The sequence below is a fragment of the Tetrao urogallus genome (genome assembly GCF_951394365.1).
Source record: "Tetrao urogallus genome assembly, chromosome: 3".
NCBI classification, from domain to species: domain Eukaryota; kingdom Metazoa; phylum Chordata; class Aves; order Galliformes; family Phasianidae; genus Tetrao; species Tetrao urogallus.
The window spans coordinates 90,168,870-90,185,979 of record NC_136815.1 but is presented as its reverse complement, the minus strand read 5'-3'; the positions used below and the strand labels follow the sequence as shown (position 1 = coordinate 90,185,979).

Here is a 17,110-nt window from a genome sequence, read left to right as displayed (position 1 = left end):
AGAAATTTCAGCCATCCGCTGCTACAAGCACTTGTTTAACTCTTGCTCTCCCTGACTGTTTTTGTCTGGACAAAGGACTGCTAAAGTCTCTGAAAGCTTTCAGTGAAAACCATTGCAAGTGGCACAAAACACAGCATGGCATGCAGACGGGTGGGAGATCACTCCTTCATGGCTTCTGCAGGGCCATCTGAAGCAAAACTTACTTCCTCTCACTTTCCTGAAAATTGAGGAAGGCCTTCTAGAGGACATCCCACGAAATACTGTAGAACAAGGGCTTTTGTACAGTATTGTTTTTTTTTTTTTTTTTAATTACACAATCCTGTGGCATAGGAACTTGATACAAACTCCACTGACTTTCCTGGGATTACTGCCCAAAACAGTAGTGCAGGTTTTTGTGGATTCTGTTTAAAATAGGCCTTTTTTTTTTTTCCACTGTCTGCTGCAAGCTAACATTTTGAAAGAATATACAATGTACTGGTGTGACTTTGAGGAAGCAAAAAGATCAGCCTGTGTCACAGTTTTCTGAATTTTGTTATCAGTGTTCCACATCACAGCATCCTGTAGTGCACTGGGAGTTAAAGAGTTAATGCTCCAGTTCCAAGGATTGTGGAGAGTTTCCAGGTGCCCTTTGCAGATGAGAACTACATCTCCCAGAAGACTTTGCTATTCCATTCCCATTTTCCGTTCAGAGGGAAAGATGGAACTGCCTGGGAGTCACAAGACGGCCCTTCTTCTACTGCTCATCACTGTGGTGCGTGCTGCCCAGCCACCTGGCCTACAGCATTACAAATGCCTTTGGTTCTAGGCGCCCATTTATCAGCTTCAATTCCAATGGCATTACATTGCCTTATCACACTTTCTGCTATCATAGTTAGTAAATTAGTTTTCTCCCTTAGCTCGTCGCTGTTTTGTTTTCAGGCCCATCTCCCCACCTTTTCACTCTCCCCCTCCCCCCTATCTTGGGCCACGGGTCCCATCCAGTTACGGAACCGGGCCGAAGCGGGTCAGAGCCGTGACAGCCCGGAACGGCCCATCTCAGCAGTCAATTCAATTGTGAAACCCAGCACCGGCAAGGGAAGCATCCTGGTTTAATTATGGAAATGGCATCCCGAATATTTACCCCGGGGTGTTCAGCCACCGTTCAGCCGCCCCGCCGATTTCCGCTGCCGCCCAGCCCCTCCCCTCGGCCGGCCGCACAGCCCCACGCTGCGGATGACGCGAGCATGACGCGCCGGCCGCTGGCCGCACGGGCGGCACAACACGCTCGCCCAACCGGGCACGCTCTGCCCGCGGGGAAACGTCCAGCGCTCCTGGCCCCGGCACTCGGGCGGGCCGCTTAGCGGGCGAGAAGGGGCTTCGGGGACACCGAGCGGTCGGCGCCTCGCCTCTGCACCGGCAGCGTCTGCCCGGCCCGAACCGGCAAGAAACTCCCACGGGCGCCGCCGTAGCCCCCCTCACCCGCTCTGCCTTCAGTTCCTCCGCCACGTCCTACACGACTACAGCCTGCGCCCCACCAGCCCCAACGCGTGCGACTGCTGCGGCGCAAACAGCCCAGCCCATTCTGTTCTATTCCATCCCAGCCCATTCCATTTTATTCTATTCCATCCCAGCCCAGCCCATTCCATCCCATTCCCCCCCCTCCTCTCCCCGCCCCTCGGAAGAAACCGCGCCCCCCGGCGCCGCAGTGGCGGCAGCAGAGCGGAAGTTGCTGTCGCTCCGACTTGCGTCATTTCCGCTGCGCCTCGGGCGGCCTCGCGCGGCCGGGTCCCGCCTAGAGAAGGCCGAGAAGGACGCGGCGGGGGCCTCGGGGTGCGGAGGGTGACGCGGCCCGAGCCGGGGGCTGCGGGGTACCGGTGTGGGAGGGGCGGCGGCCGGAGCGCGCGGGCCGGCCGGGCTTTCGTCTCAGCCGCCGGCCGCTCCTTGTCGCCCCACAGGCCGCCGCCGCGCGCCCGCCCGCCCGCCAGGATGTCGTACATGCTGCCTCATCTCCACAACGGCTGGCAGGTGGACCAGGCCATCCTATCGGAGGAGGATCGAGTGGTGGTCATCCGCTTCGGGCACGACTGGGATCCGACATGCATGAAAATGGATGAGGTTTTGTACAGCATCGCCGAGAAGGTAAGGCGGAGACGAGGGGACGCCTTCTGCGCGCGCCGAGCGTTTTGCGCGGCGTAAGGCGGGCCCCAATCTGGCTTCTGGGGACGCGAGCTCGCGGGAAAGCCGTTTGGTGCGCTTTCGCGAGCGTCTCCCGAAGCCTCCGCCCGCCCCGGTCTTTGTGGCGATTGATGTGCCGCAAAGCACTGCGAGCTCCTAACCCGGACCCGTTCCCATTGCGTCGTTTCGTGGATGTCAGCGTTCAGACAGAGACAGTGCTGGGCTGTAGGACTGCTGTGAGTGAGCTTCACAGTAGGAACACATAAAATCGCAGGACATCCCCGGCTGGGAAAGGATCTGCAGGGATCGTTGAGCCCGAGTCCTGGCTCCGTGCAAGGCACACACCTGCAGTTAAATACTGAGATGGGGTTGTGTCACGATTCGATGCAATCCTTTTGTGTTTAATGCGACAGAAGCACCTTATGCTCAGCACTTCTACAGAGGGAGTAAAAGTTCACTTACACAGGTGTTTCTACTAGAAAAACTACAGTATGTTAAGATGCTGCTATTTCATGCTACACTTTACGTTTAGAGTAGCACCAATATTGTCTGTACTTAGGTGGGCTTTTGCTCTTTCTTTGTGTTTATTTGAACCTCGTTGAGGAAAAAGAAGCTAGCACACCATATGAAAACACAAAGTAGATTGTTTTCCCTGAACTGTACCCTCTTACAGTTCACCGATTTTTTTATTTTATTTTATTTTATTTTCCCTGAGTTATACATGAAAAAGAAGCAAGATTTCACTGGGTTTACAAAGAAATAACTGTAAGATGTTAGGTTGAAACCGAGCTACAGCAAAAATGTAGGAGTTGAATTTCACAAAGATAATTCATGTTCCAGACAGCCCCCCAAGATTTTTCCAAGTGTGGCTTGCAGGCTCTTGTGTATGGCTGGTGAAAATATGTAGCTAATGATGATGACTATGCTGAAGAACAGTGTTCCTGAGTGTTCTGTAGCTGAGAATTTGCTCTACCAACTAGTGTTATTTTACTCTGTCTCTGTTGTAGTTTCTATGGAGACAAACAGGTGATGTAACTTTTGGAGTGACCTACACACATCTTGCCTTGCTGTGAAAGTGGCTCATGTCAGTGAATAGCTTCTTTTGGGAAACTGCTGGTTCCAGGAGGATTTTTCAGATGTTTTGCATTTACTTAACTGTAGTCAAGCATGAGTAGCTGTGCTTTTTTTTTGCTCAAGCCTTAATTGTGCCACTGCCTTTCTACTAAGATTACAGGAAAAGTGAAAGGAAAGCTAATCCATTTACTTATCATAGACTCACCAAATGGTTTGGGTTGGAAGGAACCTTTAAGATCTATTTCCAACCCCCCTGCTATAGGCAGGAACACCTCCTACTCGACCTTATTGCTCAAAGCCTCATCCAGCCTGGCACTGAATACTTCCAAGGAGGGGATTCCACAGCCATGATGGGCAACTCACTCCAGTGCCCTCACAGTAAAGAATATCTTCCTGATATCTTGTCTGAATCTTCCCTCTTCCAGTTTAAAGCTCACTTTGTGCCCTTACGAGGGTATGAAGTCCCTCCCCAGCTTTCCTGGAGGCCCCCGTCAGGTACCGGAAGGCCATTATAATGCCCCCCCTGGAGCCTTGTCTTCTCCAGGCTGAAAAGCCCCAACTCTCGGCCTGTCCTTGTAGGGGAGCTGTTCCAGCTCTGTGATTATCTTTGCAGCCCTCCTCTGGACCCACTCCAACAACTTCATGTCCTTCTTGTGCTGAGGCACCGGAGCTGGGCTTTCATAACAGTGGAGTAGAAGGGCAGAATCGCCTCTCCCGACTGCTGGTCATGCTCCTCTTCATTCAACCCATGGTACGATTGGCCTTCTTAGCTGCAAGTGTACATTTCCAGCTTGTGTAGAGTCTTTGTCATCTGGCATCCCCAAGTCCTTATCCTTGGGGCTGCACTCAAGCTGTTCTCTGCCCACCCTGTACCTGTGCTTGGGATTGCCCTGAGCCAGGCACAGGACCTTGCCTTGTCTTTGTAGAACTTGAAGAGGCTGGCATAGGCCCACCCCTCAACTGTCCAGGTCCCTCTGGATGGCATCTCTTCCTTCTAGTGTGCCAGCTGCACCACTCAGCTTGATGTTGTCTGCCAAACTTGCTGAGGGTGCACTTGACCCAAGTGCCTGTGTTGCCTATGAAGATGTTAAATAGCACTGGTCCCAGCACCGACCCTTGAGGAACACCACTCATCACCAGTCTCCACTTGGACATTGAGCCACTGACCACAACTCCCTGTGTGCAAGCATCCAGCCAGTTCCTTATCCAGTGAGTGGTCCATCCATCAAATCCATTTTTCTCCAATTTGGTGACCAGGATGTTATGCAGGACGGCGTCAAATGCTTTGCACAAGTGCAGGTAGATGACATCAGTTGCTCTTCCTTTATCCACTGATGCTGTAGCTCCATCACAAAAGGCCACCAAGATTGTCAAGCATGATTTGTCCTTGATGAAGCCATGTTGGTTACCACTAATCACCTCATCTTTATTTTCCTTAGTAGGTCTTTGCCAGGCACAGAGGTGAGGCTGACTGGCCTGTAGTTGCTTGGATCTTCTTTATTTCCCTTCTTGAAAATGGGGATAGTGTTTCCCCTTCTCCAAACAATGGGAGCTTCACCACACTGCCATGACCTTTCAAATATGATGGAAAGTGGCTTGGCAACTTCATCTGCCAGTTCCCTCAGGACCGTGGATGGATCTCATTGGGTCCCATAGCTGCACAGTGCACCTTTAGGTCCTTTAGATGATCTCGTACCTGATCTTCACTTACAGTGGGCAGATGTTCCTTCTCCCACTTCTTAACCTTTGCTTTCTGCAACTTGGGCGATGCGGCCGATGTTGAAAACTGAGGCAGAGAAGTCACTGAGTACCTTTCTCCGTACCCCTTGTGACCAGATCTCTATTTTCCTTCCAGAGAGGGCCCACATCTTCTGTAGCCTTCCTTTTATTGTTGATATACCTGTAGAGATCCTTATTCTTCCCCTTTATGTCCCTGGCTAGATTTAATTCTGTCTGGTTTTTAGCTTTCCTGACCTATCTCTGGCTGCTCAAACAACTTCTTTGTAGTCATCTCAGGTAACCCATTCTTGCTTCCACTTTCTACAGACTTTTTTTTCACCCAATTAAGTCCAGGAGTCCCTTGTTCATCCACAGGGGCCTCCTGGTGTTCTTGTCCATCTTCCTTGGGATGCAGTGTTCTGGACTTGCAGGGCATGGTCCTTGAATATTGATCAGCTTTCTTGGACCCCTCTTCCCTCCAGGGCTTTATCCCATGTCACCGTTCCACCCAGAAGAAGTGGAAGCCCAGAGCAGCAACCTTGCTGCACATCTTCTTTGAAGCCCTAGGAATCTTCAACTCCACCATTTCATGAACTCTGCAGCCAAGGCTGCCCTCGAGCTTCACATTACTCACCAGCCCCTCCTTGCTGGTGAGGGCAAATTTCAATGTAGCACCTTTTCTTGTGGATTCCTTTACCACTTGGAAGAGGAAATCGTTGTCAAGCATTTCAGGAATCTCTATGATTTCTGATGTTCTGCTGTGTTGTCCTTCTAACAGATATCAGGGTTGCTGAAGTCTCCCATGAGAACCATGTTTTGTGAATGCAAAGCCACTCCTGTCTGTTTATAGAGGGCCTCATTCATTCAGTCTTCCTGGTCAGGCTGCCTATAGCAGACCCCACTACGATGTCTCCTTCCCTTGCCTTCACTTTGACCCTAACCCATAAGCTCTGTGTCAGCTCCTCATCCATCCCCAGATGGAGCTCTGTGGAATCCAGCTGGCCATTGCTGTAGAGGTTGACACCCCCTCTTTCTTCCCTGTCTTTCCTAAAGAGTTTATACCCGTCTATTTCTACATTCCAATCATGAGAGCCATCCTGCCACATCTCAGTGATGCCAGTGACAGCATAGCCCAGTGCAGTGTGTCACAACTTGACACAGTGATTGAGCACCTGGTGGGAAGGCAGGGTCAACCTAGGGGAGCCTGCCTACCTGAGGCCTTCCAGAGGTAAGCAAACTTTCTTCCTTCATTTCTGCATCCACAGCTGTTGCATCTGGGCTGGTCCTCGTTTGCTGCAGCTGAAGACTTTGCCTCCCTGTTCTTCTTGCTGTACTTCCCATGGCATCACAGCATTACACTCTGTAAGCACGCTCACGTTTGTAACTGCTCCTGCTTGTTCCTCGTGCTCTCTGCCTCTCAGAAGAGAATCACCCCCCACTGTCACCCATTGCTTTTTCTTAGTTGTGGTAGTTATGCAACAGGGAGCTGGTCTGGCTGCCTTACTCAGTTCTGAGGGCTTACCTCTTGACTGTTTCTTTCTCAGTCTGTAGAACTGAGAAGCAGTTTTGCAGAGGCACCTCAGGCCTTGAGGCAGGCTTCTTCCTTCTGTTAGTCTTTGTCTTGGTAAATGCTTGGCCATTCTGTTAGCAGTAGCAAAATTGTTAGTTGTTACCATTGCATTTAGCAGAGTAATGTTAAATTTACATGGGAGAAGATAAAATCACCTGAACTTACAGAATAATTGGAATTTAAAAAAATGTCAGGTAATGACAACAGACCTGAAATTTTTGACCTGAAATGCTTCATTGTTTTTGCAGCCTTTCATTTCAATAATGCAGCTCTGCTGGGCTTCTTGAACTTGAATTGCTGCAGAAGCTATTTTCAGTTCCTTTACTTTTTTTCCTGCAGTTTCCTTATCCATAGCACATCTAAACATAAAAACAAAGAAAACCTGACTTTGTGTAGAAGCTTGCTAGGCAAATTAGAAGATGCAATCTTGGTTCTGGCATCAGGTTTCCTTTGATAGCTGCTGTGAATGCTTTGGGCCATCAGCTACCATTGCAAGACTTATTTTTTCCAGGGAGTTGAAGTCGCAAGGAAAAAAATAGTTTCATCTCCACCAGAACTGAAAAGAAGCTTTGTGCCATTGTTACTGTTCCTCCCAGCTTTTGGTCATACTGCTGTGGTAATCTGATTTGTAGGAATGCAAGAAATTAGTAGGAATGATATTGCTAATGAAGACTATCAGGAAGGAGGAATGAGAACTATCTGGTATATGATTTTTTCCTCTGTGTTTCCTGTTTACCAGCCGATTGTGGTCTTCTGTGATTCCTATTTACCAAAGTGTGACCAAGGATCTACAGAACCTGTACGTTGAGGTCTTCCTGATGCTAAGGGTCCAGCATGTACCGTGTCCTGGTCTCGAGCCAGTTTTGAGTTCAGAGTGCACAGTCCTCTCTCTCTAGCTCTGAGGTCCACTTTGGACATCATACAAGGCTTTGGGCAGCCACCCTACCGTCGGTTCCACTTCTTTAGATGAGTGACTCTTTTATTCACACGTAGGAGAGAAGGGTTCAGTTAATGTCTGAGATACGTGGATTGTGGTGGTAACCTGTGTGTGTGCAAAGGCGATTTGAGTGAAACGGCCCCTTGAAGTGAGTTTCCTTAAATGACTTGGCTAAGACTTGCACGAGATACCTAAGTTTCAGAAGTTAAGCTACAGCTGAGTGGTGCGGTTGATACGGTGGAAGGAAGGGATGCCATTCAGAGGGACCTCGACAGGCTGGAAAGCTGGGCTCGGGTGAACCTAATGAGGTTCAACACGGCAAAGTGCAAGGTTTTGCATTTGGGCCGGAAGAACCACAGGCACCCGTACAAGCTGGGAGGAGTGGTCCTTGAGAGCAGCTCGGCAGAGAAGGACCTGGGGGTCCTGATGGACGAGAGACTCAACATGAGCCAGCAGTGCGCTCTGGCAGCTCGAAAGGCAAATGGGATCCTGGGCTCCACCAGGAGAGGGGTGGTCAGCAGGGACAGGGAAGTGATTGTCCCTCTCTACTCGGCTCTTGTGAGGCCCCATCTGGAGTACTGTGTCCAGGTGTGGAGCCCTCAGTACAAGAAAGACATGGAGATTTTGGAAAGGGTCCAGAGGAGGGCGACTAAGATGATCAGGGGGCTAGAGCACCTCCCCTATGAGGACAGGCTGAGGGAGTTGGGCTTGTTCAGCCTGGAGAAGAGAAGGCTGCGGGGCGACCTCATTGCAGCCTATCAATACCTGAAGGGAACCTACACCCAGGAGGGGAGTAAACTCTTCATAAGGGCTGACAATAGCAGGACTAGGGGAAATGGATCCAAGTTGAAGGAGGGAAGATTTAGGTTGGATGTTAGGGGGAAGTTCTTTACGAGGAGAGTGGTTAGGCCCTGGAACGGGCTGCCCAGGGAGGTTGTGGATGCCCCGTCCCTGGACGTGTTCAAGGCCAGGTTGGACGGGGTCCTGGGCAACCTGATCTAAATGTGTATGTTTGGTGGCCCTGCTAGGCAGGGGGGTTGGAACTACATGATCCTTGAGGTCCCTTCCAACCCGGGTGATTCTGTGATTCTGTGATTCTGTGATTCCTGAGCTGTGATTCTGGTTTCTAAAATGGAAACTTCAGATTACTGCCTGAAACCCACCTTTTGCACCCTCATGCTAACCAGAACCAGAACCCACCAGTGGGTTCTTAGTAGAACTGTTCATTTTGAACATCCTCTTTAGTTTCTTAGATATCTTTCATGTGAAATAGAAATGGCCACGAATGGCTCTAGGTAGAAAACAAGAATGCGAAGCTATTTTCTTTCCGGGTTTAAGACATTAGCTGTGAAAGGAGAGTGCTGCACCATCGTTTGGTTGATCCTGTGTGATTTGTGCATGGCCAGGCCTCCTGGCTGGCAAGAGCCTCTGCCATGGTAGGATGTGGGCTTCATTACAAGCTGTCCTGGCTGCATTCTGAGCGGCTGCACGTGGTCCACGGGTTGCACGTGCCTGACATACTGCTTTTGTATTTTCTTTTTCCTTCTCCTCAGGTAAAGAACTTTGCTGTTATTTATCTTGTGGATATCACTGAAGTACCAGACTTCAACAAGATGTATGAGTTGTATGATCCCTGCACAGTCATGTTTTTCTTCAGGTACACGGTGGTTCTAGAATATAATCAACTGAATGTGTTTTAGTAGGACTACAGCTCCATCTCAGCATACTGGTGGTTATATAGCCGTTGTTCCAGAAAAGTGTAGACTCTTGGCAGGGAGTGTAACAGTGGGACAAGGGGTAGTAATTTTAAAATGAAGTAGTAGATTAAGCTGAGATGTTAGAAGGAAATTCTTTACTCAGAGAGTAGTGAGGGGCTGGTTTATCAAAGGAGGTGTGGGTGCACCATCCCTGGAGGTGTTCAAGGCTGGGCTGGATGCAGCCTGGGGCAACCTGATCTAGGGGTAAGCAGCTCTGCCCACAGCAAGGGGGTTGGAACTTTCTTTGGGGCTTCTTTGCAAACCTTTTTCTGTTTGAACGTTTATTTTGAAACCTACAAAGGGAGATTGATTCTTGAAGGGGGGGATTGATGAAGGTTTAAGGTTCTGGGGGGGGCGTGGATGGGGGTGGATTTTTTTATCTCTTCTTTTCAGTTATTGTTATGCCATTAACCTGTTTTCTTTTCTCCATTTAAAGGAACAAACACATCATGATTGATTTAGGTACAGGTAATAACAACAAGATCAACTGGGCAATGGAAGATAAACAAGAGATGATTGACATTATAGAAACTGTTTACAGAGGAGCTCGCAAAGGTCGAGGTTTAGTGGTATCACCAAAAGATTATTCTACTAAATACAGATACTGACATTTCGTTGGGGCTGTGCTTTTCTTTTGTAACCCTTTCTCCACTTAAATTTATTTTTCTGTATGTGTGTACATACATATGCATATTAAAAAAGAAATAATCAGTCTTTCAGTGTTGAGCGTGTTGTTGATTATTTAAAAACTTTGGATTCCATTTGGAAAAGGAAAGGACACAGAGCCTCAAACTGTATGACTGCAGCAGGGTTGGGGCTTTGTTCAGGTGTTGTTCTTTCAGACTTTACTTTCAGGACTTTTGGTATGATGTATTTTTGTACAAAAAAAGCCTGTTTGTAGAAAAACATCTCAGCTGCCTGTTTACTTCTGTGTTGTGCTTTAATGCAGCAGGTGGCTGAGTGCCCCACAGTTGTTTCCAGTCATTCCCAGTAGGAGGGCAGAGAGAATTAAGAAAAAAAACAAACGCTGCAACACTGCTTAGCAGCAGCTGTAGGCATCGGTGTGTTACTGACATTGTTTTTCTCCTAGCACCAAAACCCACCATCATACCAGGCACTCTGAAGAAAACAATTCTGTCCCAGCTGAAACTGAGACATTTTGCTACGCAAAAAGCTGGGAAAACTACAATATAAGTTTTTTTCAGTTTTTTTTCTTTTTTTCTTTTTTTCTTTTTTTTTTCTAAAGAATAAAACAAGTTCCACTTATTTGCCTTAATGTTCTTCAAAGTTGGGAATGAAAACAGATGTTATTAGATGTGAAATCATAATCTTGTAGAGAAAGGGTTTTAACTTTTTTTTCAGGATTTTCTTGCATAGCATCTTGGTCTTTGTATGCAGTGAGAAATAGGAATTTATGAGGGTGTATGTATTAATATTTAAGGAAACTAAATTAAAACATCTGTGATTCACAGCTAACCCTTAGGAAATCCAATTGGGTGTGATGGTGGAGATTATTTCTCAAGGTGATTATTCAGTTTGAAATACTTTGTAGTAGACAGAGTAGTTCCAAAAGGTAATAGCAGTTCTGGAGCTGGCTGCACAGTCGGTGCTTGAAGGGGAAACTTCTCCCTGTAGTATGAGCTCCAGTTTATCAAACGGCGGAGCAAAATGTTAATATGTTCATGAGACTTGGATTGGTGCTGCGTTTGTATGGCTTTTGAAGTTTCACATGCATTTCTGGTGATGTCTGCTTTGCAGTAGTGGCCCCGGTGCTGTTTTGTTATGTTTATTGTTTGTTTTCTAACTGATACATGCATGTTTATGGAACTAACAGAAAGGAAGTCAGACTGTGCAGAAGGAGGTACCTGTTTTTTAAGACCAGTTTGTCACAAGACCGAGTATCCAAAATAGAAGCTGCTTTGATGGTGCTGTTGCTAGGAAAATATTGCCCACGCAGAACATCCTTCATTGGACAAAATGGGAGTCAGAAGGCACCAAATTGGGACTGTGTGGTGGGTATGGCAGGGCAGTCCAGCCAATACTGGCAGTGTGCTCCATGGTCTTCTAACTGGTGTGGGGCCTGGACTTAACCTGTGTTACAGGAGGAAAACTGTCCTGTTGTCTGACCTGACTCTGGAGATTTGAGCCTTCAGCTTAGCATCACGATGTAGTGGTCGGAATTGATGGTTTGTCCATGTTCCAGGAAATCCAGAAGGGTCACCACTTTCCTATCTCGAAAGACTGCACACCACTTTACTTACTGAGCACTGTGTCTTGAAATTTTTCTTCAAGGGAAATTCAATGTAGCCATCCCAAGGATTGCTGTTCTGACTGTAATTCACAGATGTGGCACCACATCTCATCACAGGTAATGATGCAAACGAGGAAAGTGTCACTTTCAGCCTTATATTGGTTCAGTAGGTGCTGACGAACTTGCATACAGCCTTCTTTCTGTTCCTGTTGAACATTTGTGGGACCCAGTGCAAACTGTGCAGTATTCCAGCATTGTTACCATAGTTTCCAGCCTACTGAAGCTAATATTCAGTTCTGTACACAATTCTCTGGTTATAATCTGCCAATTTGTGTGGATGAGCTGATTGTCACGCTTTGTTTTGTGGTGTGACGACTGTGCATGGCCATCCAGACCATGGCAGTCATTCATGTTGCTGTCACCACTGCCTCACTGTGTTGCACCCACTGTTTGGTCTCCAGAAACATTCAGCAAACGTCCATGAATGTCAGTTAGTGCTGTTTTTCCACATGGAGGAGGAATTCAGTGACACACCTTTGCTTCGTCTGCACCTCCACATGAGATGCTTGTTGTCAGACTGTCCTTCTGCTGCCTTCTGTCACACAGCAACAAAACGTAATGGAATATTGGCAGAAAGGTAGAAAGTTCAACTTCTACTGCCATACCACCAACATCCACCTCTGGCATCATGTAATAAAACGAGGCATTACTTTCAGAGCAGCCTTGTAATTCAATTCCTTTATGTGACATCGAGTAGGAAGTCTGGTTATTTTCATAGTTACTTCCATGAAACGAATTAACTGATTAAAAAAGCTGTTACCAATTGAGCACATACAATTCATTAACTACTTATTTGCCTGTTCTGTATTGCCAGTTGTTCGAAGGCGTATTTGTAAGAACAAAGGTTTTTTTACTTCCTATCTTCCCAGCACTGACCTGCACCTGCAGTGTGATCTGGATCAATCTGGATTTCTGGATCTGGATTTATGCAACGAGTTGTTGCGTGTTAAGCATGCGTGTGTTGGTGATGACATAAACCACTTCAACATGTGGGTGCCAACGTCTGGGAGAGGTTGCTTCTGAAATAATTTTAGAAACTGATTTGGGTTATCACTGAACAGTGTGTTTCAGTGCAGTGCATAACAGGGTTAGTCTGTATTTATCCTCAGTTGCTGTACAGGCCTTACCTTCGTATGCCTGATCAGTTAAAGCAGAAGTAGATTGCACTTTGCTTTTAATTTTTAGAGAATTCAGAAGGTGCAAAGGATGACTGTGAGTGAATAAAGCACGCTGCATGTTCCCAATGTTTGTTTTATGGTGGAAGGCACCGCTTAAAGTCTGGTCTAGTCTCCCAGTCAAAGTAGGTCTTGCTTGGCTTGCCTAAGCCTTTGGGCAGTGTTGAATACCTACATGGATTGAGATTCCTGGGCCTTTCTGGAGAGGCACATCCCTCACCGTTGGAAAGTGTTCCAGCTGGAATCTCCTGTGCCTCTCCCTTGTGTCTAGTCTCCCCACTTTTCCTGCAGACCTACTTGCCAGTCAGCCAACTCCTCACGCTGAGCTGTGGCACAAGCTTATTGTCCTCGAGGTGAGATCTGCCTCTTTGAACTTCATGAGGTTCTTGTCAATCAGTTTATCTGAAAAGCAGCCAACTTCTCCTCCTGGTTTGACGGTGCTTGCATATCTACACTGCTTAAAGCATTGGTTAGAATTAGATTTTGATATGGACCAAGTAATTTGTAGTAGACACTAAGCATTAACAAATGCCAGTTTTAAAAACACATCTTTCATTAGCTGAAGTGTTCTGTTTAGCTGGTAGCTCTTCAGTTTCTGCATACGTTGAAAGAGATTTCCTGAGTTCCCACCAAAATATTCCCTGCCTAAAGTTCTGGGGTTTTTTGGCGTATAGAAACAACCACTGGTTGTTAGCTTTTAGTTCGTTGGAACGTCCTTTTAGCTAGGATAAATTTATCCACCTCTCAAATGTTACTCATTTTATTTCACCTGAGCCAGGGCAATCCCAAAAATGAATACTGGCTTGGTGATCACTGGACTGAGAGCAGCCCTATGGGGAAGGTCTTGGGAGTGCTGAATGAAAAACTCAGCATGTGCTTGCAGCCCAAGAGGCCAATGGTATCCTGGGCTGCGTGACAAGGGGTGGCCAGCAGGATGGGGGCCGTTTGTCCCCCTCTGCTCACCCTAATGAGGTCCTATGGGGAGCATCATGTTCAGGTCTGGAGCCCACAGCACAAGAAAAGTGGAGGTGTTGGAATGCGTTCTGAAGGATGATCAGAGAGCTGAAACATCTATGGAGTCAGGTTGAGAAAGCTGGATTTGTCCAGCCAGGAGGAGGCTCTGTGCAGACCTTATAGCGATCTACAAGAAGGGCACCTACAAGAAAGCTGGGGAGGGACTCCTTATCAGGGCTTCTGGCCATAGGACAATGGGCAATAGCTTTAAGCTAAAAGAAAGAGGGCAGATTTAGATCAGATATTGTGAAGAAAATCTTTCATACAATCTTTACTCACAGGGCGGTGAGGCACTGGCACAGGCTGCCCAGAGAAGCTGTGGATACCCCAACCCTGGAAGTGCTAAAGGCTGGGGGTGGATGGGGCTGTGTGCAACCTGACATGGGGGGAAGCGTACCTCCCCACGGGAGGGGGCTGGAATATTTAGAAGGGTGGATATGTAAACGCAAGATACTCTGGGATTCTACTACCATAGAAATAACTGTATTCTGTGGAAGTACTATCACTATTTTAGCTTAAAGTTGTTCATGTGCAGTGGACCTATTCATAAAAGCTTTGCAAAGGCGTTTTCATAATAACATCAAGTAAATTAGCTATGGTGTATTTTCGGCAGGGGTAGATGAACGTTCCAATGCAGGAAATGTAAATAGCATCAAAACAGCACACACAGCTGCAGAAGTATCTCCACAGGTATTCTGAGAACACATAAAAAGGCAACAAAGAAGTGTGATGGAAATTTTAATGTCAGTAATATGAAATACACTTGTTACATTGAAAAAGTTTGTGACCGGGTAAGCTCGCTACTGTATTGGACAGTTTTTTATCCATATTTTTTTTCCTCCCCTGAGACTAATGGTTTATTCCCAGTTACAGGAAATAGTGTCCCATTTACATGAATAAACCTAGCTTTCTACTCCTTTCCTGGGACAATAATTCAAAGGAAAAGAAAAATGGAGATTCTATCATGAGGTGATGCAAGTGTATTTGTTTTCACTGATGGTTTTTGTGAGTAGAGACGCTGACTGTAAGCGATGACACGCTCCAGAGTCAGTGCAGAGCTGTTCTCCCCTTATCTTTCTCGCTCACATGCTTATTTCAGTGCTGTAAAGAAACAGTGAAAAAGTAGTGGTTAAACTATGCATGGACGTGATTCAGCGTAAAATAGGAAGATCTCTATAGACTTTAATACACTTTCAACATATTGCCTTCTATTTTTGTAAAAAATAATGACACAGCTTATCCTGAGGAAAAGAGCAGAATGAACAGACGCCTGAATTACTTCAGCATAATTAGAAACATTCCTGTATTTTGCTGAGTAAGCAGTCTCTGTCAGTTTAAACAAGGAAAGCTTGCAAGAAGAGCAAGAAGGAAACACAAACACCTACCTCATGATGTGTAATAAATATCGACATCTGTGGGATCATTTCAACATACAGTGATGTGCAATCACGCAGGGTACCCACGCATCCCATGATCACTGCTTGTATCTCCTAACAATACTTGCCACTTCAGCCCTGCATCTCAGTGCCGCAAGGATGAATCACTGCTCTGGTCTGGGCAAAGGTGTTTATGAGGTGTGTTCTGAGCCACAAGAGGAGGCTGTAGCAGTTTTTAAAAGTAATGCACATAAACTGAGAACAGAGAGAATCCTCAGCCTATCCTGTTAGTATAGTCGAGGGAGACGAGCAGCAGACAGGAGCACTTTAAGCCACACATATTTTCTTACAGATATGCAGCCTGTTTACATATTTAGTTTGCACAACCCCTTAGATTCGTGAGACAGCTGGAACAGAAGCAGCAGGCTGTAGTTCTGGCTCTTCTGAAGAAGTGGTGGCATTTTTTGGCTCTTGGCAAAAATAGATCCAGGGTAAGTTTAGATATTTAAAATAAATCCTCAGTATACATTAAAACCAAAGCAAAGCAAGGTATGATAAAAAATAGAAACTATTCTAAACTAAGCAGCAACATTAAAAACAAAAACAAGAGAACTGAAGGGTTTTTTTACTCTCAATCCATCATCAGTGTTCTCTATTCCAGCCTCTGCCATTAGGTCAGCAACGTGCTTCTCAAGGTCACTGATGCGCTCACCCATTTCTTCCAGTAAAAAGTTAAAGAGAACTTTTACAAGTAAGAACTGTTATCACTGTACGTTTTTTTCTCCTGTGAGAAAAATACAAAGCTTCCTTTCAGATGCTTCAGCCTTTTACTTAAGTTCAACACTAACACAGTATGAATCTTGCAGTTGTAGCACAAGACTGTATGACAAGAAGGCAATCCTAATGTCTCTTGCAACACCGAAGCATTCAAGTTCTAATTTACAAACGGCTTCCTATCTGCCCACGAGTGCGCTGGACTATTTTGTGTGTAAAATACTGTCTCTGCTCAATGAACTATTTTAGTAATAGCACTCGGTCAACATGTATAATCAGAAAGCAATCAGAATATAACTGCTGATGAACATCAATTTTAGCATTAATTATCTCCGAGGAAGCAAAGTCCTGAAAGTGGGGATATGCATGTGTCAGAAAAAACACAGAACGTGCCAATTCTGCAGTTTCAGAAAGCAGAGAGAGCTCCTGTTCACCATACCTAGCAAGGACAGACACTTAGAGCCTCAGTGTCATTTGCAGGCTCCCCTTCCCATGCTCACGGGCTGCAAAGAGTTGTTCTGACCCACAGACAGGCACTTTTAAATGTGCCTTCAGAACAGTTCCACAAAATGCGTTGCTTACTTTACTTGAAACCTAGAACTGCTGTACAGAAACCAGTGGGATTCACAGTGCTGTTGGTAAAACCTTTTTTAGGCTTTCTTTACAAGTAAAGGAAAAAGATGAGCAGCGTTGGGAGCCACTCCAGCTGACTTTACATCATAGGTGTTTAAGAACGTCAGTCATTACATCTCCATTTGAAGATCAGGGAATAAAAGAAAAAAAAAAAACAGAAAAAAGAAGAAACACCTTGATTTAAGTAAGCAAAAAACCGCTTTGCATCTGTTGGCAGCGCACAGCAGGGAAAACAAAACCAAACGTGTGGAGGAACCGCAGCTCCTGCAGTTACAGAGCTTCCGTCACAGGAGCGATAACCTGGATCTACTCTTTTTTTTTTTTTTTTTTTTTTTTAAGGATATTTCGCAGCGTTATCCTTTCCGTCAGAGCTTGAAAATTCTCCTGCAGCCGATACAGCAGATTTTCCGCCTACGGAAACAACAGAATGCGACGATAGGGAGACCGCTGCTCTCCCTCCCGACAGCGCCCGCCACCCTTTACCTCCCACCCGGCCGAGGGGAAAGCTCCAAGAGCGGCGAGCCGGGGAGCCCCCGAGCCCCGCCTGCGGCAGGGCGAAGCCCGAGCTCACCAGCTGCGAGAGGCGCTCCGCGCCCGGCGCCTCCCCGGCCGCCAT

The 17,110-nt window shown here is 46.6% G+C and overlaps 2 protein-coding genes across 3 annotated transcripts; one reads left to right on the top strand and one right to left on the bottom strand.

The window, feature by feature from the left end:
• Nucleotides 1-1,965: 1,965 nt before the first annotated feature.
• Nucleotides 1,966-9,906, top strand: TXNL4A (thioredoxin like 4A; the record flags this gene model as incomplete). 2 transcript variants are annotated; one of them, XM_079533347.1, is made up of 3 exons in its annotated part: nt 1,966-2,094; nt 9,008-9,111; nt 9,648-9,906. In XM_079533347.1, the coding sequence occupies 3 exons, from the start codon at nt 1,966-1,968 to the stop codon at nt 9,817-9,819; spliced, it is 405 nt and encodes a 134-aa protein (XP_079389473.1). In that variant the 3' UTR covers nt 9,820-9,906. The 2 variants fall into 2 exon arrangements, with proteins under 2 accessions (XP_079389473.1, XP_079389472.1); XM_079533346.1 differs by having other exon boundaries at nt 1,966-2,118.
• Nucleotides 9,907-14,806: 4,900 nt separating this feature from the next.
• Nucleotides 14,807-17,110, bottom strand: HSBP1L1 (heat shock factor binding protein 1 like 1; the record flags this gene model as incomplete). The annotated part of the gene is made up of 4 exons (XM_079533919.1): nt 14,807-14,812; nt 15,717-15,811; nt 16,839-16,905; nt 17,066-17,110. 4 exons carry the CDS (start codon nt 17,108-17,110, stop codon nt 14,807-14,809), a joined length of 213 nt encoding a protein of 70 aa, XP_079390045.1.